The sequence below is a fragment of the Pogona vitticeps genome, chromosome 3 (assembly GCF_051106095.1).
Source record: "Pogona vitticeps strain Pit_001003342236 chromosome 3, PviZW2.1, whole genome shotgun sequence".
Lineage (NCBI taxonomy): Eukaryota > Metazoa > Chordata > Lepidosauria > Squamata > Agamidae > Pogona > Pogona vitticeps.
The window spans coordinates 243,160,682-243,186,556 of record NC_135785.1 but is presented as its reverse complement, the minus strand read 5'-3'; the positions used below and the strand labels follow the sequence as shown (position 1 = coordinate 243,186,556).

The window sequence follows — 25,875 nt, the reverse complement described above, 5'->3', positions numbered from 1 at the left end:
CTCCGCCGCCTCTCTCTCTCTCTCTCTCTCTCTCTCCTCGTTCACGTAAGATCTCGCGAGGGTAGGGACCGGGTGGGAGGTTGAGCCTCCATTTTCCTTCCTCAGAATTCGTTGCGCCCGAAGAGAGGGGTGGCTGTTCGGTAAGGTCGGAAGCGGGGAGTTCAGGAAGAGAAAGGAAGGGAGGGGAAGGGCAAGGGAATAGTCTGAATGTGCCTTCCGCTGCATGAACAGTCGGTCTTCAACATTTATATGGCAGGGGAACCCCGGTGAGGGTCGGCTATGCCTATCTTCTTTCCAAGCCCCTGTTGGTGCTGCCTCAGGTCTCTGGCCCATTTCTCTCCCCGCCTGTCGAATTGCTAGGTTCTCTCAGTAGAGCTGTGCCAGGCAATCGGGGCCGGATTAAGTCGCGCCGAGGCCTCCAGAGGCGTCGGATTCAAGAGTCCCCGTTGCCTTCTGAGGCATGGGGGTAAGGCTGAACATGCTTGAATACGGGATTGCTCTAGAGCAACGCCTGGAAGGCAATGCTGGGCGAACGGTTGCATTTGGCATTATAGAATAAGACGTGCCGTAGAGGAGCGCGGGTCTTAACCGGGGAAGGGCGACCCTGATCAGAAGACCGCGGGGGAAGGAGCCAGGCGTGAAAGCTGCGCAAGAAGGCAAGGGGAAATGGCGTTTATGAAAGTTTCCTCCCTTTCTGCACGGAATTTATAACCCCCTTTGGCTGCTGTCGAACGGACCTGAAGCATTCCTGTTCTCATCTGTTGTCAGGTTGCTTCAAACTTGGGTTAGTAAGAGCTTCTAAGGTGCACTAGAAGTTCATGGAGTGGCCTCCATTGCCACTCCAGTGAGTTTCCACGGCCAAGGGGGAAGGGGACTGGACCCCAGGTGTTTGGAGTTCTCATCCAGTACTCTCAGCTATACCCTAAGAGAGGGCTTGTCAGTACTGGCATATAGATATGGTATATGGATTGCAGATGGCACTGTTTGGATGGGGGGTGGGTGGGATCTCATCTGCAAGTGTTTCAGTTTATAAAGATCCATCCGTCTGTCCCCTGTAAGAGCTGTCCAATACCCTTCTGGGCCAGCAATAGGGCATGCATTCTTTTTGCCTTTTTTCCCCCTGGGAGAGGGCAGCCTTTGCCATCCTGGCTGCAGATTCCAAGGGAGGAGAGACAAAGTGGGGATAGAGTGAAGGAAAGGAAGCAGGGAGGAGGGGAGAGGGGGAAAATGGAAAGGCACTGTCAATGGGACAGAGACGTGACATTAAAAATATCATTAAAATTTTCTCTAATATTCTGCAGACAATTAGGGGAAGCTCTTAATTGACATCTGATCTGGGTACAAGGGGTCCTTTGCTGTTCAAATGTGAGGAGCAGGTCAAATGGCACATTGGTTCCCCCCTGACCTCAACAGACCCTTTGTAATCTGATCCATCTCAACCCAAAATAGCCAGTCTGGACAGGCCCCAGTTTTCAGAAAAAACCCTAACATGGCATGAGGCTTAAATCTTGTTAACTGTATTGGATTGTTAAATACAGTACTGTTGTTAGACCCACAAACTTCAAACGACCCAGAGTCAGGATATACAGATCTGAGATATTTAGATTCATTTCAGTTTTTTGATGCACAGATTCATTCAGAGATTTTTGCTTGGGGAAACTACATAGATAATAAATGACACTTCAGTAGACCTCTATTGTGTACATGTGTGCATTAACTATTGTCCTTCCTTCAAACATTAAAACTGCTGTTTTGCAGAAGCATATCATTTTCCTAGATTAATGCATGGACAGTGGACAACCCTAATTAAAACCAAGTACATTTTGGATATATAACAGTTTCTTCTTCCTGTGATCAGTAACAATTAGTAACCGAGAGAAGAAAAGGTAACAATTGAAAATGATGTGTCTGCTATTTTTAACATGTGTAGTTGTCATGGAGATAGCAATCCTGTGCCAGGCTGTGTGAATAAAATTTACATGACTATATAAAAAAAATCTTACATACAAAAATGATAGGTAGGGGAAGATTAATTTAGAACACTTCTCTGTGATATCAAATTTTTCCTGTTAGAATACTTGGATTTTGCATGAAGAAGCATTTGAACATTCTGGATGAAAACAAACAGCATTCAGTGGGGAATATCTTTCACATAGTTGGAGAATCTTACAAGAAAGGGAAAATGTTTAACATTTGAATTTGTGAAATTAGAAGCAACACAATTCTGCTGATGCAAAATAAAGACCCTCTCTCAGGGCAAGTGTAGATAATTGGTAGAAAACTCAGCATGTTTAGTAGGACTAAGAATGCCATTGACAGATAAGTATTAAATTATTTTTCTCTTTAAAAATTGGAAGCTTGATCTGGATTAGGACTTCGGCAGGGAGTAATGTAGGAATTTTTGCAGGTTAAAAGTCTAACCCTTTCTCAAGTACTTTATATTCCCCCCTGTAGATCATCAGCCCTGCACTTATACTTTACTTCTTATAAAGCCATTTATATAAAAATGTTTACGGCTTGAATGCAGTTGTGTCTTGTCTGGGCCTTATTTTCAGTAGTTTGGTAATAGTAAGATATAGCCAGAAGCTGTTTTTTCTAATTCCTTCCTGGGGTTTTCATCGTATTTCACTTGGCTAGTGTTAAAAAATTGACGTGTTGCTTGTAATGAAATCATATTTTAGTCAAAGTTAATTTCATTTGTTTTTAAAGGTATGTTTCTGACATTAGCACTACTTCGAAATAGGATTCCTGGGAATCAATGGATTGGTAAACACAGACGGCCAAGATTCGTTACTAATCTAATGAAGCGTAATATGATTCAGAGGCTGGAAATTGAAGCCGAAAATGAATATTGGCTGAGTCGTCCTTATATGACAAAAGAACAGGAGTATAAACACAATACTGAACGTCGGCATGCACATTTTGAAGCGGTTGCAGCAGCAAAATCTAAGTTTCCTGAACACAAGTTTGCTTCAGAACATCTGGGTCATCTGAATGTGACCAAGAAATGGGAAAGCTCTTGAAATACATATGCTGGCACTCATTTGGATTCCTTGAATTTGTTGACAGTGACAAGCTGAAGTTTGACCTGTAAATAAATGTGATTAGTATAACTTTCAGTCTCTGTTGGATCTGTTTAATTAATGCAAACTCACTTGACTACGTTATACAGTAATACCTTGCATAGTGGTGCCCTGTTTAGTGCTGATTCAGTACAGTGTGTATGCTTGGGCACACCTGGGGCCCTCTACCCATTCCATGTTGGTGTTCCCTGATTCTTTTTTTCTCCCCCTTCCCCTGAAGAACCCCTGCTTGCTGTGACTGGAGCCCTTCTTTCCTGATGTTCTTGTTACCTCCTGTTATGCAGTTTAAATTGTAAAGCAGTAGGCCCTGCCCCATGGACTTAGTGCTCACCCCTTCTTCCAGAGGCCCAGTCTACATACCCCTTCCTGCAGACTTAATGCTCATCTGTGTTGGTTTTTTCCACCTCTAGCATAATGTAGAGTGCTTAGTTAGTGCTGGTTTAAAGTGTTCCATTTTTTTGGAATGTATCCTGAGTGCTAAGTAGGGTATTGCTTCAATACCATTTTTCTGGTTGAAAAAGTCCCCTTTCTCTCTCTGGGCTGGGGAGAGAAAAAGGACTTGTACTGCTTTTATACTGGTGGGTTTTACTGCAAAAATGCAGTTGTAAATACAGTGCAAAAATGCTATTATCTTAAAATGTATTCTGTTTTAGAGGACATATGTGGGAACTACAAAATTATCCACAAGGTGGTGTGGGACCAAAAAGGAATATGGAGCTGATGCAACAAGTCCCCGTTTGTTTGTTTGTTTGTTTGTTTTTTGGTAAATGGAAGTTAACACTACACAAAAAGTCCCATCATTTAAAGCTTTTTTTCCTGAAGCAATGTCTCCACCTCTCTATATTCATATATGAAAGGATATCTTTATTAGAGCGATTAGCAATGTAGTTGACAACCAGCCAGCTTATTTTCAAAGTATTTATTTAGTTTCTTTTGCATTCATTGTGACATAATGCATTTATGTGTCACCACTTTGGCAAAGGGTTTAAATGATGCATTTTTCCTTGAAAAGGAGTTGTAATTAAGACATAAATGAAAGTCTGCACTTTGATATACAAAATATTCAACATGATCTAAAATTATTACATTGGTGTAAAATACACATGAAGATATTACAAGGTGCAGTTAAAAATATGAAAATTCAGGCAAAGTGATTTGTATTATAATATTTTATTTATAAAAGCCCATTTAAAAGTCACTTTGAAGTATTAAACAATTAATGGCAATATGTTTTTTGTGCATAGGAATATTCCTATCTGCAACATAAATATGCATTATTCACATTATGTATCCTCTAATGACCCCTTGCCAGTTTAAATTTGAATATTTGCCAGCTTACTTAGTATAATTGAGATACGAGTAAAATACTTGCATAAAACTTTGTGATAAATACAGTGCAATGTGTCCTGACACCCACTGGCAAATGCATAAATAACAGCAGCCTTAGCTGTAAGGATGCCTCTCATGGCCATATCAATAATACTGGGGCTGTTGGGGAATGGAGATGTTGTCTACATCCTGCAATCCTAAGCCAGGTCTTTGAAAATCACCTGCAGTGAACTCAGTAGAATGTTCAGGCAAATGCCTTTAGGTCTGACATAAAGGGCTGCAATCTTTAAACCACATGCAGTTTTCCTAGTTGTAATTTCAAATTTCTGACACAGTTCTCAGACTTGTAACATACTAGAACTTGTTTGACATAGTTTATAAGTATTTTGGTACCAAGAGCCTTATGCTTTATTATGCATTAGTTGTGAGCTATTTATCACTGCCAGATCATTTTCTGAAACTCATCTTCAGTAATTTATTTTGTAAACATAGTCAGACTTCCTACTATTTACAGGATTCAAGTAATATTTGGAACACACATACTAGATATTTAACTAAATACATATTCTCACAACATAGATGCAAATAATTCCTTGTCAAGTACCTATGATTTAACTTCACTTGGTATATTAATGCTGACTTTAAAAAGATATCTGGCCTGCCTTGACTGACTTACTCACAGGAGAAAGGAAATTACATTATTTTGCTAACAAAAAGCTGATGATTGCTTAGAAACAAATACAGTTTTCAGAATTTCTAGTAACTTGATATCTTGGAGTAAGAAACTAATAACTAGAAAGTACTTTTTCAAAACAAAACAAAAAACAACCCACAATTATCTTCCAAACTAAAGCATAAGACCTAACTTGCAATAGCAGCCAGCAAGTCAAATTGTACACTGATAGAATCAGCAGTAATTGGTAGGTGATTTGGGGCAACCAGGCATGTATCTCTGCCTGCAGAATGCTAACTGTATTTAATAATATTAATAACAAATGTGCTTATAATAGGCTGCTTATAAATAGACTAATTCTCAAGTTCCAGCAAAATCCTTTGATGAGAGGATAATGGGAAAAGAAAGCCTATAAACACATCTTTAAATCGTAACATGAACTTTTCACGCAATAATCTTTGGTATAATTTTGTGGTATGATGCCATACTGTTACATGAATTGATACTGTGAGTAAGGGTTCTTTTCAAATATAGTTTCACTAGTCACCAATGAGACATTTCTAAAGTGGTTTAAGGATTGCAGAATAATAATTTTAAATATTAGATATTGACAATATTGTTCTAGATCACCCTGTAAGCAAACAAAGGAATGCACTATCTGAAATATGTGGACCCCTAACATTCATATAAGTGCAGATGAATCTTTATTCCTATGTACACTTTACAAAGAGAACCCTGTTACCCATTCATTTTATGGAGTCTGCATGTTTACTGATAAGCTGTAAGACAAAATTTGTTGTAGTTGACTTACTGAAAAACACACTTCATATGTATATAATTTGGCTCCCAAACTTTACTAAATCACATATTTCCTCTTGAAACTGCTGAAGATCAAATTAGAAGAGCAGAGATTTAATCAAGAAGTCTACGTTCTAAGGTTTCTATTCTATAAAAGGTGCGGAGGGTTGACTCCATAGGCTTGCCACCCTTCGAAAAGCTATCTGCAAGATGTTTTTGTGCTGTGTACTAGCTTTCTTCTCACCTTTCAACTCAAATTGAAGCACTCACAGGGACTGGTATTTCAGTGCGCGAATGGGGCTAAATGTCATTATCTGGGTAAAGGTTGGTATTAGCACTGAGAACCTTGAGCATGTTGATCGTACCTTTTGTACGAGAGAGTACAGGATATAGCTCTGAGTCTAAACTAGTTATGAAGGAAGCAAATACTGTTCTATTTCTTCCCTCTGCTTATAAACCAGCCGAGGACAGCCAAACCTATGAAAATCTTCTAAAATTTGTTATTTTGTGTATGTTCTATGATGCCTAAAGTTTGCAAGAAGGGCCCTGCTTATTTCAAATATATGACACAGGAGAGGGTTTATACCAGAAAAGCCTTAGAAAATATGTAGTATTTTTATGGCACTTCAACTGACTTGAAGTGATTCAGTCACAATCCATTACAAGGGTTTAAAATAGGCACAACAATGTAGAAATGATGGATGATCTACTCTTGGCCTGTTTCTTGGAGTAGACCTGCTAGAACTCTGCTTGGAAGGGCAGTGGGTGCAATTGTGGAGGCAGAGAGGAAGTCTTGCATACACTTAGCTCTTGTCAGCATATGTATACAGTACTATACGACCCGCAGTAAACCGAAAAAAATTAGATTACACATTAGTGTTATGGATACTATTCTTTTCAGCAAAGACTTATGAGGAAAGGATAGGATTTGGATTCAAACTGAGTGAGACTGTTGGAAAGATAGTTTGATCTTGGATGATAAAACAGATGCATTAAAAAATCCTTATGTTGTTTCTCTCTCACACACAGAATACTCCTGCTAAAAATCCTTGCACAATGTACATATCTGCTTTCTTTCCCACAGAAAATGAAGTGCCTGATTTCTATCTGTACTTGGTCTGAAAGAAAACACAAGTTATCAGTTGGTTTCAAGGGGCAATGGCATGGTAGGATTACTCATCAAAAATATGTACATATATTTTTAAGTAAACATATCTGTAGAAATGGGAGGAAATCCTGAATAATATTCCTGATATGGCTTATATGAACACATTTCCAAGAAATTAAAATATTGGTGCTCTTTAAAAAAAGCTGAGAAAAATAACTGTGCAGACAAAAGCAACAAGTTCCTAGTAAGTCCTAATTCCGAAGCAAACAAGCAAATAGAAAACCTTGCTTGTCCAATAATGTATTGCAGCTAAGCTAGACAGAAGGAAGAGAACTTCAATATCAGGTCTGAAAAGCCGGGGTCTTGAGTTGGCTGCTTTGCAACTGTATCAAAACAAATGGTTATCAGATAACAGTACTGGGGAAAGCAAAAATGCACCATGCTGTAGGTCCACCAGATGGTGTTTGAGCCACACATAACTGAACTGTGAAGCTTCAGTGGCACACTTTCTTCCCTCCCATGGCCCACCTCCTTCCCAAGGACTTGCTATGAAGGTAGTTCCCGCATGATACTTGCATGGCACTGTTTCTCACATGAACTTTGCAGAATCAACCCCCCTTCACCGCAGTGCAGTTGGAATGCATAGTTTTCTGCACTTTCAGAGTTCTGTGCACCCCTGCAGGACATTTCAAGATTTGGCCCATGTAGCAGCTTAAGTCCATGTTGGAAAAACATCAAGAAATCTTAAGGCATCAAACGTCCCGCTCTGCAAGTGCTTATAAGCATTCACTGGATACCATCAAGAATTTCATTTTTCTTTTTCTTTTTTTTTCTTTTTTGGTATCCTGTTAACATGCTGGCACTGTTCCATTGATATATCAGTGTCTTCCTTACAAAATTAAGTAATATCCAAGCACAAACATACTGTAGAAACCTATTTGGAAAACAAATTAAATTAGTGGAATAATGGATAAATATAAGCAGTGAAGAAAGACAAGACTGTAGACTACCTACCATGCACTCAAAATGTTAATACTTTCTTTGTATGAACAGCCTGCCTATAAGCAAGCTATAAGCACAAAAACCATCCATAGTTCTTATACACTTAACACACACATAACCTCAATCAGCTTTGTCTTAGCAACTAGCAGTTGTATGTAATATTGTATTGTAATATTGTATTAAATATTAATATTCGAAAGGCAGCTGGACCAGATGGAATCATGGGACGAGTTGTTAGGGGCTGTGCTGCAGAATTAGCTGGAGTTTTTACGGATATTTTCAATCTATCCTTGTTGCAGTGTTCTGTCCCCACTTGCCTGAAGACATCTATTATAGTGCCAGTCCCGAAGCAGTCAGCTGTGGTATCTCCCAATGATTATAGACCAGTAGCTTTAACATCTGTTATTATGAAATGTTTTGAGAGATTGGTGCTGGATTACATTAAGGCTAGTCTTCCACCTTCTTTGGATCCATGGCAATTTGCATACAGGAGAAATAGATCTACTGATGATGCTGTGTCCATCGTACTCCATACTGTATTGAGCCACTTAGAACAACAGGGAACTTATGCGAGGCTGTTGTTTGTGGATTATAGCTCTGCTTTTAACACCATTCTACCAAATAGGTTGTTTTTAAAAATGATCAACCTGGGATTACCTCAGGAGATCTGCATGTGGATAAAGGATTTTCTGACAGATAGGCCACAGTCAGTAAGGATGGGATCCCACCATTCTTCTACCCTGGTACTAAGTACAGGAGCTCCCCAGGGCTGCGTGCTAAGTCCTTTCCTCTATTCCCTGTACACACATGATTGCACCCCACTATATAACACCAATGCAATTATTAAATTTGCGGATGATACAACAGTGGTGGGACTCATAAATAAGAACAATGAGTCTGCTTATAGAAAGGAAGTACAAAGATTGATACTATGGTGTAAAGAAAATCATCTCACACTTAACATCAAAAAAACTAAAGAACTCATAATTGATTTTAGGAGGAAGAGAAATGTACATTTACCACTGTACATAAACGGTGAGGAAGTGGAGAGAGTTGGTAGTTTTAAATTTCTGGGCACTTACATCTCAGAGGACCTCTCATGGACTATAAATGCCAACATGCTAATAAAGAAGGCACAGAAGAGGCTGTATTTCCTGAGAATGCTCGGGAAGTTAAATTTATCACAGCATTTGCTTCTGTCCTACTACCGTAGCACCATTGAGAGTGTCCTAACTTATGGCATTCTGGCATGGTTTGGGAGTAGCTCTGTAGCGGACAAAAAAGCTCTACAGAGAACCATTAAAATTGCCCAGAATATCATCGGGCTCCAGCTACCAACCCTGGATGACATCTTCACATCCCGCTGTCTGAGGAAGTCACACAGCATCCTGAGAGACTCTTCCCATCCTGCTTATAACTTTTTTGAACTGTTACCGTCTGGCAGAAGATATAGAACAATTAAGACTCGGACCACACGTTTTCTAAATAGTTTTTATCCTAGAGCTATAATTGCAATTAATAATGAGCTTAAAGACCACCAGTAGTGAATAATTAGTTGGACTGTGTTACTTGGACTGAGGTGTAGATGTTTGTATTTTTAGTGGGGGATTTCTAGTGGGTGGGGAGTGTTTGGGGAATGTTATGTGTGTGCATGTGTCTGGTCTCTGGGTGTCTGTGAATTTCGTTGTATGATATACTGTGTATATACTTACAATGACAATAAATTATATTATTATTATTATTATTATTATTATTACAAAGTCATTTATCCCCAGACAAAAGCTGTTTCCACTCTGTGGTTGACACTGAACACTTGACAAATAACAGCCTTTCATCTTTTTCTTTTCTTCCTGACCTTCTGAAGTGTTCCTACAGACTGCTGATATCTCCTCTTGCTTTAGGTTCCCCCATTAGTGCCATACGGTAGCTCAGTTAGCCTGAAAAAGCCTTTGTTTAATCTTGGAATACAGGGATTTAGTGTGCTTATTCCATAACAAAGGGGAAGCACAGTGCACATACTTGTGCAGTCTTCTGTTTCTGGGGACTGAATTACAGATTGTAGAACTCAACTGTGGTCAAATTAAATCTGTGCTTATTATGGTGACAACTGATGCCAACACCAAGTGAGTAAAATATAGCAATATTCAATCTTCTATGTACTGTATAAAAAGATTGCAAAATTTCCCATTCCATATATCTCCCATATTACAGCCTTTAACCAGTACTATTTAAGTCTGGGCTATATATCTGATTCACAATCCATCCTACCTTTTCTTTAAGGTCTTCAGAACAACACTATTTCATTGTCTTTTGAGGTCACAATTAATTTCTATTCCTTGGAAAATGTTAACTTACCATTTCCCTCCTAATGACAGGAGTGGACAATGAAACCAAGATCAGCTCTCCAATGAAACTACAATATGCTTTTTTACACCTTAAAAAGAAAGACAAACAGTATAAAATATATTTTAGAATTCTGGCATGATAGAAATAGTTGGAATGGCACAGCAGAAAAGGTAATCTAGTGTTGTGTTTATCTTACATTTCATAATAAAAACTATTCCTATTCTATATATTTTTTAAAAATCAGAACATTTTAATTATGCTCTGCAATAAGTTATTATAATCCACAACATTTAATACCTGATTTAATATTTTCATCTTCTGAACCAGCTTCCACCCACTGGTTTTCATTGGCTAGCAGTCGATTTTGAGATTCACTGAGTGGCCGAATAGGAAAAGGTTGACTGGGGCTAGAGCTGAAAAGCAAAATTGTTTTTGTAAACTGGGTTATATTACACCAAAGCTCACCTTTAAATTCTTTATTAAATAGATAATTCTGAAGAAATATATATTGACCCAAATCCTCTTGCATACTTATGCCAGTGCAATGCAAATGGCATGACCTTTGGAGGCAAATTGCCTGAAAAGATCAATATCAAATTACCTGTTACATGTCTCATACAACAGATAATGACTATAATGATTTTGAAACTTTAGGCAAATTGCCACCAGTTGTTGCACCTTTTGCATTGTACCAGTGTAACTACACAAGAGGATTTGGGCCAATATAAACAAACATTGCCTGTCACTGGTACACACACAACAAATTATGGTTTACTTTTGCATACAGAAGCTGACATGACCATCAGGTTTGCATGTTCACCCTTCCCTTTGCACATGACAGGAAATGTCCAGTTTCCATTCCTAGAAAGCAGCAAACTGCAAACCTCTTCAATCTGCACTTGAAGGTGGAAAAGTAATGTGTAAACCCAAATGAGGGAGAGAAGGATCTGACAATTTTGTTCATATCATCTGCAAATTTCTTCCAACATGTTCAGTAAGAACATATGAAATGCTTCTGCACTGAGGGGCGGTTTGGACTTAGGTCTCTTCTAACTCAATTATTCTATGATTCTATGAAATGTGCTACTAAATTACACTAAAGTCTATCAATCTAGTACAACATTCTGCTTACACAACTGTCAGCCAATTGCTTATGAGAAGTCCACTACTACATAAACACTTCTGCTCCCCAGTTTAACCCTTTCCAACAACTGTCTGATACAGAAAGATGCACCCTGAATAGTTGTCACTGGTGATCTAATCTCCATGAATGTATTTAATTCTACTTTAAAGCTATCCACCACACTGTCTTGTAACAATGAATTCGACAATTTAACTATGTTCTGTGCTATACATGCTTTCTGTTATGTTTTCTTTGTCAAAGTTATGCAGTGAGATAAATGTCAATAAACAACTAGTAGAAGAGAAATTCTTCACCTTTTAGCAAGTTCATTTGGGCTTGAAGCAGCAAGTTGTTCTGGATCCATGATCACCAGCCGTGTTGGAAAATTGCAGCCATCTCCTAAGCTGTGCAATACAATAAACATGGTACTATCAATATAATCAATACTTAATTAGTATGTTAAGTATACACCAGATTTAGGCACAAGTAACTGTACTGGTAGATTCTCCTCCTTCTTCACAGCTACTGTGCCAACCCATTAGAATGCTATATGAAGAACGGGATCTTGTTGAATAGAATTGCAACAAAGACTTTTAGCTTATATGGAGCAAAGCAGTGGCATAGTATTTATTGAATATATTCAATTTATTGAATATAAAATATATTATTGAATCTAAATATAATATTGAATATAAAATATTCAATAAATAATGTGGGTGGCCAGGGGCACAGTATGTATGTATGTATGTATGTATGTATGTATGTATGTATGTATGTATGTATGTATGTATGTATGTATGTATGTATGTATGTATGTATGTATGTATGTATGTATGTATGTATGTATGTATGTATGTATGTATGTATGTATGTATGTATGTATGTATGTATGGAAAAAATCCATGTATAACCAAAGCTGTGCTGCTCAGACCTGTGCAATTCAAGGGAGAAGTGTACTTGGAGTTTTATCAGAAGCTTGTTTAACTCTAGAGTCCACTGCAGTGTTTTTAAATGCCTCAGTTTGAATTCAACAGGAGAAAAATCTATTGTCTTCTTCTTTCTCTTAAAATACAATGACCCAAACCCTCTTAACTAGTTGAGCAAGCCGTTTCTGTTGAGAAACAACTGTAATCTGGTGAATGCACCAAAGCTGGTAAAAGGAACTCTGCAGCACCAAGTCCACTTGTGTCTTGTTTAACAAGGCTGCTTCACAGAAGATGAGATCAACCCCACCCAGAAAATGCTGAATACTATTCTTCAAGGCCCGAGATTCATCTACACAAAGAGCTGTCTTTTCAGCAATCAACTTCAGTTTACAGGCCCTCATCAAACCCACTATTGAATCAGGATATAGTTCAACATGTACTCAACCTCATCTGACCCAGCTGACAGACAGACCGAAGGCCCATGCAGTTTACACAGTGACCAACCAGACACCTATGGGAAACCCACAAGCAGGACAAGGATGCAACTTCACCCTCCTGCTTATTTCTACCAACTGGCACTGAAAATATCAATGGATGAAACATCGAGTAATAGCTTTATTCTCCCCTGACTTTTAAAGCTATCCATTATTATAGCAGGAAACTGCTAGCTTTTTTTGTTTTTTAATATATTTTTTATTCATTTTCATAAGGATAGGTGTTATGGTACGAATAGGGGGCCAGGTAAGAGGGGGGGAAGGGTAAGAAAGGGTAAAATTCCAGAGAGCAGAAAGTATTCTTATATCCGCTTATACAATTGTATTAAAGATGGAAATCATACAAAGAAAAAAAATTATAAAAATTTCCACAATATTTATCATTACTAATCTTCCATTTTCTTAGACTTTCTCTTTCTTTTTATTTTTAAGTTTACTAGTTTAATAGGTTTAATATTATTCTGCCATCTTATATCTATTATTCTAAAATGTTCTATTGCTAAATCACTGTTATAACCAATAATTTGTGTTTATTTTATCATATATTCTTTAACCACAAAATATTTTCTTAGATTTAACGTTTATCTCCACTGTATTCTCGAAAGCTTTCACGGGCCAGATCTGATGGTTGTTGTGGGTTTTCAGGCTCTTTGGCCGTGTTCTGAAGGTTGTTTTTCCTAATGTTTCGCCAGTCTCTGTGGCTAGCATCTTCAGAGGACAGGAGTAGGAACTCTGTCCGTGCCCTGTTGCAGTTTGTTGGATAGTTGAGTATTTACAGCTGTGGGAACAGCTTTCGTCCTTTTCAGGAGATTGGGTTATTATGGTGATCAGCGTGTTTTTGTTGTGGATGTATTGTTGTGATAAGGGGGAGAGATTATCTGTCACTGGTCTTTTGTGTGCAGTGATCCCTGGTCCATGTGGCTGGGTAGAGTTTGTTCACCTTTCGCAGGCTGTATTTTTCAGTGCTGGGAGCCAGGCCTTGTTGAGTTTTAAACTTTCTTCTTTTTTGTTGCAGCTCTGCTGGTGTTTATGGATTTCAATGCCTTCCCTGTGCAGTCTAACATAATGATTACTTGTGTTGTCCAGTACTTCAGTATTCTGAAATAGAATTTCATGTCCAGCTTGTTTTCAGGTATGTTCAGCTACTGCTGACCGGAAAAATCAGCAGTAGCTGAACATACCCTAAAACAAGCTGGACATGAGTTTAAAACTCAACAAGGCCTGGCTTCCAGCACTGAAAAATGACCAGGGATCATTATCTGGATTTCTTTCCAGGTAGTGACCACATAGTTATTCACAATAGCTTGGGGGAAAAAGTTGACAGGAGGAAGGGCTTTTCCAGAGATTGTTTCTGGCTGCTTCACAGACTTAAATCCATCAGTAATTTATGGTTATATTGTCCTGCAGGAGCGAGTTTTATTGCCACAATAGAAGCAGAGTTGTTTTTTCTCCCTCCCCCTTCCTCCTCCTTTCTTTCTGTCTCTCAGCCAAGCCTAAGATGAAAAGGGGGGGGGGGGGGAAGAGTGTTCACTGGTCTGGCCAGATACAGATCTAGTCACTTTCTCTGACAGATTACACCCAGTCTCTTCATTGTATTAGGTCCTTAGCAGTTCCATATGTAAAACAAGACACTTACTTCAATTTGGTCAAGATTATTTTTCCAAAATCCTTCTGTATTTTTCTGATATCTGTCTTGGGGTATTCTCAGCTCTGTGCCAAAGTGGTGCCTTCTCAGTTTCTGCTTTTCAGATTGCAACTTCAAAGAGAGGCCAATCTGGGGAATTCCCGGGTCACCCTTGTTTGTTCTCAGTCAAATTCTATTGCTTCAGACTTTTAACTTCTCCTATTAAAAGTCCTTCCCCCCCCAAATTTGAAGGGGTCAAAACTGAGTGGCCTTGATTAGTTTCAGGAGCCTCCTGAAACCCGGCTGATCTCACTGCGATGAAGCCCCCACTCCCACAGGAAACTGCTAGCTTGACTATGTTCTGTGTGAAGCTTGTCTTTCTATCTGTCCTGAACCTCCTAGCATCCAAATTCATTAGATGACCCTAGGTCTCTCCCTCTTCACACCATGCATAATTTTATACACTTCTACTATATTCCTTATTAGTAATCTAAATACCACCATAAGATGTTACCATCCCTCATAGAGGAATTTCTCCATCATCCCTTTCCAAACCTATAATATTTTTATGAGTGGCCGTAAGCATGAACAACATTTCAAGTGGGGCTGTATCACACATTTGTATAAAGGTACGGTGTTGGCAATCATATTTTCATCCAGACCTCCCTTAACTAGATATTTGGTTCTTGTTCTATACCTAGAACAAGGATATTTTAAATGGCAATTACAAAACAAGAACTCTACAATGCAGAGGACCTAATTAACATTTTCTCTACCTCCCTTGTAGAAATTATTAACAAAAAGCAAATCTATGTTGTGTGACAAAATGTACTTCTAAGCAGATAGGGTATGATTTAATTTAGTACTCAGGCATGACCACTACTTGAGGAAATATGCAAGACAAAATTCTAACTACTCCTGTAAGTAGATCTAAAGTTTATTTACCTATTTACCAGAAACCTCTGGGTAGAGTGGGCGGCATATAAATTCAATCAATCAATCAATCAATCAATCAATCAATCAATCAATCAATCAATCAATCAATCAATCAATCAATCAATCAATCAATAAATATTTGCTGTTTTCTCCTAACTGCCAAACTCTAGAGCCTCAAACTAAGAAATTTTAAAAGGAGAAGCAAACCATTTAAGTAATAATACCTGGTAAAAATGGGTAGTAACCAGTATTTTTTTTCATCTCCAAAAACCTCTCTTAGATTTTTGCTACATCCAAGTGAGAAACCATTTTTGTCAGGACCATTTCGAAACATAGGTGCCCGGAATGCTTCTGTATGACACATAAAAAGGAAAACAAAATGAACAAATTGGAAAAGAAAGGATCTTCACAGGACATAAGGAGCAGCAAACAAAAACGTTTACTGAACAATACATTCATCACTTAAGTACATCTACGTGGCCGTTTAGAAGACCACATTACGAGTTAATACAATAAGTGTGGTATTTGATATTTAAAGGGGGGAAATGAAAAAAAGAGGAGCAAAGGACACTGTGTTGAGGCATGTTAAACACTAAAGGCTTGTCTACATGGACTCATTGGATTGGGCTGGATCAGGCTGAACAGCTTTGCAAGAGGTCGTGTTCAGGTCTAGTATCCAACTTTGTGCGATCCTCACGTCCAAATGGCATACACACCTCACATTCAAATGGCATAGCGACACTATCTGATCCAGCTCCTTCCTCTTTGATTTACCGTATTGTGAAATGACTTAAGAAAACCACCTCTGTAATTTTTGTACATTGCATTAGGTGCTGATGTACTACGTTATTTAAAACACTGGTTTCTAACCTTGGATCCTCAAATGTTCTAGGAATAAAATTCCCAGAAGCCTTCACTGCTAATTGTGCTGGCCAGGATATCTGGGAGTTAGTCTCCAAGAACATCTGGGGAACCACGACTGGAAATCACTGCTTATTAAAAAAAATAATTGAAAACTTCCTCCTGGAGGTGGGAGAAGGGGGCAAGGAGGGGGATTTTCTTTTATTTTTGACTTTTCCTAACAATCCAGTTGAGAACCTGCCTGCAGCCAAATCTACCGCCTGACCTTCCACAAGGAAGTTTCAAATTAAAAAAAAAAGTCATGCAGCATGTGAATGCTGCCATAATACAATGTACATCTTTTTTACTTCATTTGCCTCTCCCATGAAGCAGCAGAGGAGGTGTCTGATTTACTAATATCATTGGGTGTCTGCCTCTTCAGCCACTTCATGATATGGGAAATTCAAAGTTGACAACTGCAAGTTCTGCTTGACTTCATTTCCAGCAAAACTATGTGATGGAAATGAACCAAAAGGAAGCAATCCTTCCTGTACCAAAAAATTAGAAGCCCCTGACAGGAACCCAGAAAGGTCCAGATACCCTGTTTCCCCAAAAATAAGACCTAACCTGAAAATAAGCCCTAGTATGATTTTTCAGGATGCTCGTAATATAAGCCCTACTGCAAAAATAAGCCCCAGTTATGTGAAGCCCTGCCATCCACCAGGGACTCATTGTGCAGCAACCAGAAGAAGATGACATGATTATATTTGAATCAATGTAGACTCTGGTACATGAAAAATAAAATAAAACATCCCCTGAAAATAAGCTCTAATTCGTTTTTTGGAGCAAAAATTAATATAAGACCTTGTTTTATTTTCGGGGAAACACGGCAGGAATGCTCTGGGGACCTCTGGTTCACTCCAGCAATTATATCATGTGATCAATCATGAGCAAAAAGACCAAGCAGTAGAATAAATGCCCATTTGATTACATTCTAACAGATTTGTTTAGTACCTGAAAAACTGTTTAATCAGTTTTATTTCTTCTGACCTCAATATCGATTTTGTATTTTAGCCAGAAATCACATTCCTTTATAATTATAGAGATAATCACAATATATCCTTATTTTGTCTTAAGGCCGTCATTGCTCCTGAGTGCATTCTAGAAATTGCTCTTGAAAAAAGGTCCTTTACATGCAGGCTCCATATGTAAAGGGATCCTTTAGCTTTCTTTCCCATTAAACAACATCCCTATGCACCATACTCAGTGGGCTTATATGAAATTTCATGGGCATTTCTAAAGTAAGTCTATGAGCCAGCATGAAAGACTGCTTATAGTGAGAAGATACACAAGACCTCTTTTCTCCATCTCTGTAATCCAAGCAAACCATGTTTGGGGTGGCTTAAAGCTAACCCTGATGAAGATGTTAAACAAGCCATTCAGTAGGTTCCAGATCCAGTAAAAACCTTTAGCCAAGTTGTTGTGAGGATAAAGTAAGACAACTCTGAGCAAACTGAAGGAATGTACCGTATTTTTCGCTCCATAAGACGCACCTTTCCATAAGACGCACCAATTTTTTAGGAGAAGAAAACAGGAAAATATAATCTGATTTCTTCGCTCCATAAGACGCATAGACTTTCCACCCCCCCTGTTTTGTGGGGGGAAAGTGCGTCTTATGGTGCGAAAAGTACGGTATATGTTAAAATTAGGAAGCAAATGGAAATGACAAGATGATGATGATTAATTTTTTTACTTACCTATAGTTGATCTATTTTTGCCAACTAGCCAGCAATGGTAGCTAAACAATGACAGTATACTGATGAAGAACATGGCGGCCACAAAGAAAAGGAAGAGAACATGGAATTTTGCACGTGTGTCCAGCAGTTCATTCTGGAAAGAAAAAGAAAAAGATTAATATGCAGTAACACTTTTGATCAGCTTTCTGTTCAATTGATACTCTCCTCTAAAATGGTGTCTCTGAATTAAAACAGTATTCCAAAAGCTAGTTTTCAAAATGAAAGGTTCCCATTAAGCAGAAAGAAGAAATCTGAAACTGGGGCACAAAGTCCTGGAGAAGCTGAAGACAGGCAGATAGACTAAGCTTCCCTGTCTCCCAGGCATAAATAGTCTTTGGTTTGAAGTTTGAAGTTCTATGGCTATTGCTATATGTAAGTAACAACATGGCCATGTACTGTACAGCAAACATATCTTTGCACACTTAATGTCACACCCTTTGATTTTATGTGATTAGATCTTCCCTACAGTTAACTCCACAGAGTTAACAGACAAAACCACAGAAAAGGAAACTTTCTTGCCAAGTAAGTGGTTGGTAACAGACTCAAAGATAAGTTCACCGTTCATAAAGAGGAAAAAGTCCAACCCAAAGTGACTGGGCCCCAACTTGATCAATATACATGTTCTTTATGAAAGAGAAGAACTGTAGAATATGTAGAAAATGGGCATAAGGGACATAAATAGTAGAGAGACAACATTTTTTGGGGAGGCAGAGATTACATTCTAACAAAGATTTAAGCAGCTCTAGTTTTTTAAGCACAGGCTCTTGGGTGAGAGAAGAAAGGACAATAATGACTTTATTAACTTGTGAACATGGAAAGAAAACTGAGCTAACATCTGCATTGCTATCTTTGCTTTTTATTATTACTATTTTTCCCCAACTGTCTTCCCAAAGCATATACTGAACTTATGAATAGTTTAGTTATTTACTATCTTATTTCTATTTTTATTGCTTTTGTTTGCTATTCTACTGTTACATAATCTGACAGCCTCCTTGAAGGATATGCGAAAAGCAGGGCATAAGTGCCTAATACAGTATAAGTGAATGTGTACATGGCTATTGGCATAAATGATGTTAAAACATTATTAAATCAATTCAAGGACAAGTCAGAAGCTCTTCTGTAAGGACTGCTTCCATATACAAAAATGCTATTCATCAGCAAACACGAGTGGCCAGAGACAACTCCCTTCATTTCCCAAGTCTGGCTAGTGTTAGAAGCAGAATTGACAGGCTAGACAATTTACCAGCCTGAGAAAAATCATTCTTTGCTACAAAAGGAAATCCACAAGGAATTACAGAAGAAAGAAGGGGAACAAAGTATGATTTATTCCTTTGCTCTCCTTGCAGAAAGAACTGAGCTCAAGACATTCAAGCCTTTGTGTCACCTGTTAACACCTGTGGATTGCTACAGCAGCAAAGGGAGAACCTGACCCTCTCAGCATCCCTCTGTTGATCACTTTTAGGAGAAGGGACCTGCAGGGGGTGACAAAGGACTATATATTGTCTTGCTATGTCCCATTTTTTGGTTGAGACAGCATGTTTTGGCATACTAGAATTATCTACTAAGCGTTCTCCGGCCTCTACCAGAGATCTCCGAAAGAAGAGTGAGACATAAAAGTGTTTGGGGATTCTTGTTATGACTTGTCTCAACTCTTTAGCATATTTTCTTTCTGTGAAACTAAACACACATACATAGCAAGCATAAAATGCAGGTGGATTGTTCACAAAGATGCAAACAACTGTTGCTCTTTTAACAGTCTGTGACAAGGCCGCAATTAAAGTGTGTACGTTCACAGAAATGTATAAAAAAACAAATTCACAAATGTGTACTTTTCTCTCTGAGACTGAAACAAAACAAAACAAAACACCTCTCCATCTTAGAATAAGGAGAAATATTTATGCATGTTCCTATCAGTGTATAAGAATGGGACAAGAAAGGATTTACATTCATACTGGAGATGACATTCTAAAGAAACACTTTTGTCTCTCAACACAATTCCCATTACTGCAGCCCATTCGATGCTTTATCCTTAAGCAATTGTTAGGGGTGAGGAAAGAACTGAGCTACAGAGATTTTATGGGAAAAGATCTTGAAGTAGCCAGTCATCAACTTTGCCTGGATTTATAACCTGAGATAAGGAATCTATGGCCAAGAAAAAACCAGGGAGAGGTTTCCCCCACTTCTCTGCAGCCAATATTCCATAAAGTACAACTGTTCATACTGTTTGCCACAAGTATTTTTAAAGCTTAAAGTACTTAGATAATACTGGGCCCCTAAGCATTTCAAAATCATTAAATATGAGAGAATATAATAATTTGTAAATCTCTGTTAAATGCCCTTTATAGGGAATCCCTTATGGACTTCTTTTAAAAAGTTTCTTCTTTATATTAAGTGCTACCACCTTCTGTTGATAAATGTTTATTATTAATTTAGTTTAACCAAATTGCCCATATATTCAATTTCACTTTAAGAATCCCACCAAATAGGTAATACTTTAGTTATAACATTTAAAACTGTTCACAAATCAAGTACGTCTAATATATTTTAAAAGGAACAGAAAATGAATTTTTAACTTCCATTTAATTTTCTTTTAACATATCTCACACACTTTTAAGAGCACTGATTTCTTCCTTACGCTCTCACCAACTTCTTTTTCTATTAAATATAATGCATTTTTGCTTGAAATATAGGAAATGGTACAAAAGTATTATAATAATTTTATGACCCACTATTAAAAATTATGTACAAAAGAGCACACTAGAGTAGACTTTGGCTTAAATTGCATTTTACCTTTGGACAATTCTCAGCAGATTTCCTGCGGCAAAGCTTTGTGCAAATAAAGACAATTTATTAAATAGCTATACCCCTCTGAGGCTGCTATTCAGAAACAGTAAAAGTGCTGTTAGGAAAGTAATGGTTTTTGTGTGCACAAAGTGTAAAACGTGCAGCATTCAATGGCAAGAAGTCTTTAGTTCACATTCGCTAAATGAACATGTAAAGATGAGCTTGTGTTTGCACAATGAGGTTGAGGAGTCATTGATTTTAACAGTGTGGACTCGGAACACACCGTTAAAACTAAGAAATTCATGCACTTCACTATTTAATTTTCAGTATCTGACCACATGCCTTGAAGTTAATATGCTGTATACCAAATCAAGAGTCCTCCTAGAATTTAACATGTGGAAGGATTACAGGTTTGAATAATAATAATAATTTTTACCCAGCTTTAATTTGGAGAATTTTGATAGGACAAAATGATGTTCCTGCCACTTTTATGGGATTATACTTTTCTCAGAATGAATTACTTGCTAACTACTGTTAATTTATTATTAAGTATTCAGTTCTTTATATTAATTTCTAAGGGAGATCAGAGTGGGCCGTGTTATAATGTTGACATGTTTATTATTATTATTATTTTTTGTACCTTGAAACTGCTGCATCAAAAATCTTAGCTGGAAATGAGCTCAGTTGATCCAGAAAAGCCACTGTTCCCTTCATGCCTTTAAGCAGTAGTGGGGAACCTCCAAACGCTGGACTTATTCTCCTAGCGTTCCCAGTTCTTGGCCACACTGACTGGCGCAAAAAAGGAATTGAAAATAATTTATGACTATTAGTTCCTCCACTCATTTTCAAATTCCTTATCCCGTTTTCAAAAATACTATAAGTTTCAGAAGTTTTAACCAAATTATTTTAACATCTTTTAGTAAAAAGGCAATATGGGGTGTGTGTTAGTCGTTCAACATTCATAAATTTGACAAATGGGGAGAATTAAGAATAGCTGAAGTCATATCCTAAAAGAAGATTAAATCATAGAATAAGTGTGACACACATACACACAAAAATGAACAGCCATCTAGAGAATATGCAAAGAAGATCAGGTATGGGAAGAATATAACTCCATCAGGTAAGGCAGGAATGCAAGTCCCATCAGTTGCAAATAGCATAGCCACAGCTGGTGGGAGTTGCTGTCTGGCAACATCTGGAGGCCCGTAAATTCCCCATTCTTGTTTTAGAAAAGGCAACTCTGGTACTTCAGAGCCAGAGGGCAAACATTAAATAAGTTTATAGTTCTAACTGCCTATTGCTTGCAACAGCCCACAGACAGATGTCCCATTTGTACTGCTGTTTCCTTTTGTCATAAGTGATATACTGTACTATATATCAGTGGTCCCCAACCTTGGGCCTCCAGATGTTCTTGGACTTCAACTCCCAGAAATCCTGGCCAGCAGAGGTGGTGGTGAAGATTTCTGGGAGTTGAAGTCCAAGAACATCTGGAGGCCCAAGCTTGGGGACCACTGCTATATATTACTGTTATGACAGAATAAACTATTTTCTTGAAGTCCTCCTTTAGTGACTAAATTAACAGAAAACAGCAGTTTTTTCTACATATGTGTAAACTGCATAAATTTAATCAGAAACCTGTCAGTTCTGCTTCCAAGTTTATCAGAAGTAGAAGTGGGGACACATATCAATTTGGATTTTAAGTCCTATTAATTCTGAATAGAAAGTTAATGAATGGAAAAGTGTTTTAATTCTACCTATATCATGTCTTGGCAGCTAATATTAGAAATGCTTTGAAACTATCTTCAGAACAACTTCACTGAGTTCCCTGGGAGGCCTTGCCAGTTTCCAAGCTCTATGTTGGTTATAGTCTAACTTCTTGATGGTTTATGCTAATTGTAATAAGAGATAGAAATAAATGAACACATATGAAGATGGAGGTATCACAAATGGCTATGAAGAATTTATCATAATTCTTGGAACATTTAACTGCAAACATATGTTAATGGTATGGAACAAATTATGATACAACCCAAAGCACACTCCTCAGTAAATAATAACATAAAAATAAAACATGAATATGTATTTATAACTGTGTGACCTTTGCAAACACAGTAATTAAAAGAGGTTATTTGTAAACAAACAAACAAACAAAAAGCAATTCTACAAGCAAGATCAGATTGGGTGGTATACCTATTAAATTCTCACACAGCTCATACATAAAAACGTACAGTCCATGCAATATTTGTTGTATACATGTGAGACTCCATAAAGCTCCATGATACAGTACTCATGTATCATATGGATCAGTTTGCAGAACTTAAAGCCAACTACATCTTGGATACAAGGAACAGTGCATCCATATAGAGTGGTATTGTAAGGAATATCAACTATCTGGACTACAGGCAAACAAGACCAATCCTTCTGCACTCATAGATAGTTAAACCTTATTCCTTATTATTCATTTAGCTATGTCACAGCATTCTACGCTTCCTTTAGTATCAGCCTCCCACTGATGATCTAGCATCCCAAAGAAAGGGGCAAAATGAGAGAAAATGATAAAAAAATAAATAACTAGAAAAGACATGTTGAAATACTTAGCAGTGTCAGAAAGCAATTGTGGTGTCAACAACAGAATGCTTGCTTTGGAAATGTATCCTCCAGGTTTAAATGGCAATTCAATCAGGAAGTTAACTAGATATCCATCAGCCAGTCTGTGTCCTGCTTCAGCCAAGGTATTAAACCAAGATATTGAGCCAAAATATAAATGAACTGTGTTCCTATGTGTGCCAACTCTCCCCTTCTCTCTTCTTGGCATGCTGCCATAATCAGATAACTGGTTCTCTACTACAGTGGGGTCTCGACTTACGAACTTAATCCGTATTGGAAGGCGGTTCGTAGGTTGAAAAGTTTGTAGGTCGAATCTGCATTTCCCATAGGAATGCATTGAAAACCATTTAATCTGTATCTGCTCTTTTCCGTCCATAGAAACTAATGGGAAACTAATGGGAAGCTGCTATTCCGCCTTCTTTTTTTCTTAGGTCAAGAAAAGTTCAGGAAAGGAGGGGGGGAGGCAGGGAACAGTTTTAAAAGCACTTTTGAAATCTTTTTTTTTCAACGAAGCCAATTTTAAAGCATGTTTTAAAGCATGTTGTGCTGATTTTTTCAGCACAAAGACATACAGGCAGGCTTTTTAGGTGCTGAGCAAGCCTCCCCAAGCCTCTTCAGAGCCAGCCGATTAGCTGTTAGGCGGGGAGAGGAGGGGACAGGAGCAGAGAAAAGCACAAAATGGCTGCCAGGCTCCCTGCTGGGTGTCGGCTTTTATCTGTTTGCTGCTCTTTTTCCTGCAGTTCGGGGGCTACCAAGGCCTGGTAAGTGACTTTCTTTTATTTATTTTTAAGTTTCTGACCTCCCACCCCCCAGAAGCCTCTAAGGGGAGGGAGGGGGCACTTTTTTCCTGTTCGTAACTCGAGGGAAGTTCGTATGTTGAGTATGTAATTTCCTATTGGGCGGGTTCGTAAGTCGAAAGGTTCGTATGTAGAACCATTCGTAAGTCCAGACCCCACTGTATATCCAAATTAGGACACTCTGGTTACCAGGCTCAGAACACAATACAATCTTAAATTAAAATATGGTTTAAGGTCCTATCCTGTACTGATGGCCATCGTTATAATGCATAGCACAGTGGCCACTGTTTCTTAATTCTGTGATGCTACAAAGAGTTCCTTGTTTATCACACCATGCTAAGAAAGGAAGGAATAGGTAAAAAAAACCCCAAAAAATAAACACACACACAAAACAAACAAACAAACAAAACCATTCAGGCTAATATTTCTAACAAGTCCTTTATCTGCACTTGATCTGAAATATGTGTATTCAAACTTGGTCCATAGCTACTTGTGTCTGACTCACTAAAGGGTGAGATTAAGAAAACAACAGTCATGAACTGACAGATTACATTTTCTTTGAGTCAATGATTAATTTCTCTTTTCTATAGGTGAAACATGCACATACAAATTGTTTCCTCATAGGAGACATTCAAGTTTTGACTTACATAATGTGAGAAGTTATCACAATTAACTCTCTCAATGTTACCCAACTCTGTTCAGAAACACAGCAGTACAAGTGCATGGCATCAAGACAACATGCAGCCCTAAAATTATCTGGATTGTGGCATAAAATTTTGCATTTGTTACAACAAAATTATTTTATAGTAGTGATTTAATATAAAAGTTTCACCATAATATTATATCAGAGCAGGAAAGTTCTCACTAACAGATCTGGTTCAAAATTAGATGAAGCCAACATAAAAGAGAGACAGTGAGTTTTCCCCCCAAGTTTACTAGTTCTAGGGAATCTGAAATTATATAAATAAATAAGACTTAAATGTAAATGTTAGTTGCTTTAGTTCCTTGAAAGTGATGATAATCATGTTCTAAGATGAAAGTATGATGCTTTCATATTTATATTACACATAGACAATTATGAGAATCTGATGCAAAACTTACTGTCCAAAACTTTATGAAATACTGCAGAACTGTAGAAGCAACAAATAGGCAATACAGGAGGGAATAAAATAAAAACAGGAGGAAAAACTTGTAGTTGGAAAATCCCACGCAGTTATTCACCCTAAAAAATTAAAGGAAAACTGGCTAAATAATTCTTTTAACTTTTAGAGATGAGGAACAACATGTGGGTATGCATATAGCCCTTACCAGTTTTTTAGGGGCCATTCATAAATCTGCTGCTGTGCTGGTAAAATCTTGTAGTACACTGACAGCAAAAACCAAGTGTTTTCCCTTTAAAACAAGATGTGCAAGGATCATGTCTTTGCTCTCAAATTCAGTTTTCCTCCTGGAAGTTGGATTGAGTGTTTTTAAAAAAGTGTGCTCCCTTCATGCCTTGCTTTAAATGAAAACAGATTCAACAGCATATTGCTAGGAGGGTGGGGTGTGTCTCTTGCTGGGCGAGTCGGATAATATGACCTCCCACACATCTTGTTCACCATTGTTCTAG

The 25,875-nt window shown here is 37.9% G+C and overlaps 2 protein-coding genes across 9 annotated transcripts in view; one reads left to right on the top strand and one right to left on the bottom strand.

Moving 5' to 3' along the window:
- Positions 1-64: 64 nt before the first annotated feature.
- MRPL57 (mitochondrial ribosomal protein L57) lies at positions 65-3,113 on the top strand. 6 transcript variants are annotated; one of them, XR_013543382.1, is made up of 2 exons: positions 65-140; positions 1,759-1,889. XR_013543382.1 is itself a non-coding variant. In XM_020802016.3 (2 exons), the coding sequence occupies exon 2, from the start codon at positions 2,712-2,714 to the stop codon at positions 3,021-3,023; it is 312 nt and encodes a 103-aa protein (XP_020657675.3). In that variant the 5' UTR covers positions 68-140; positions 2,710-2,711; the 3' UTR covers positions 3,024-3,113. The 6 variants fall into 6 exon arrangements, 5 of the variants coding, with proteins under 5 accessions (XP_020657675.3, XP_078246172.1, XP_020657678.3 ...); XM_020802016.3 differs by lacking the exon at positions 1,759-1,889 and adding an exon at positions 2,710-3,113 and having other exon boundaries at positions 68-140; XM_078390046.1 differs by lacking the exons at positions 65-140; positions 1,759-1,889 and adding exons at positions 407-466; positions 2,710-3,113.
- Positions 3,114-3,987: 874 nt separating this feature from the next.
- The window catches only part of ZDHHC20 (zDHHC palmitoyltransferase 20), a 55,695-nt gene continuing 33,807 nt past the window's right edge, over positions 3,988-25,875 (bottom strand). For 2 of the 3 annotated variants that reach the window (XM_020802013.3, XM_072993702.2), the window contains exons 7-14: positions 25,368-25,488; positions 20,869-20,904; positions 18,040-18,172; positions 15,667-15,793; positions 11,777-11,866; positions 10,637-10,752; positions 10,349-10,427; positions 3,988-7,925 (exon numbers count right to left, since the gene is read on the bottom strand). In XM_020802013.3, coding sequence (XP_020657672.1) covers positions 10,390-10,427; positions 10,637-10,752; positions 11,777-11,866; positions 15,667-15,793; positions 18,040-18,172; positions 20,869-20,904; positions 25,368-25,488 — 661 coding nt within the window. In that variant the 3' untranslated portion in view covers positions 3,988-7,925; positions 10,349-10,389. The remainder of the gene's footprint in view (positions 7,926-10,348; positions 10,428-10,636; positions 10,753-11,776; positions 11,867-15,666; positions 15,794-18,039; positions 18,173-20,868; positions 20,905-25,367; positions 25,489-25,875) is intronic. The other variant, XM_020802014.3, reaches the window with a different exon arrangement.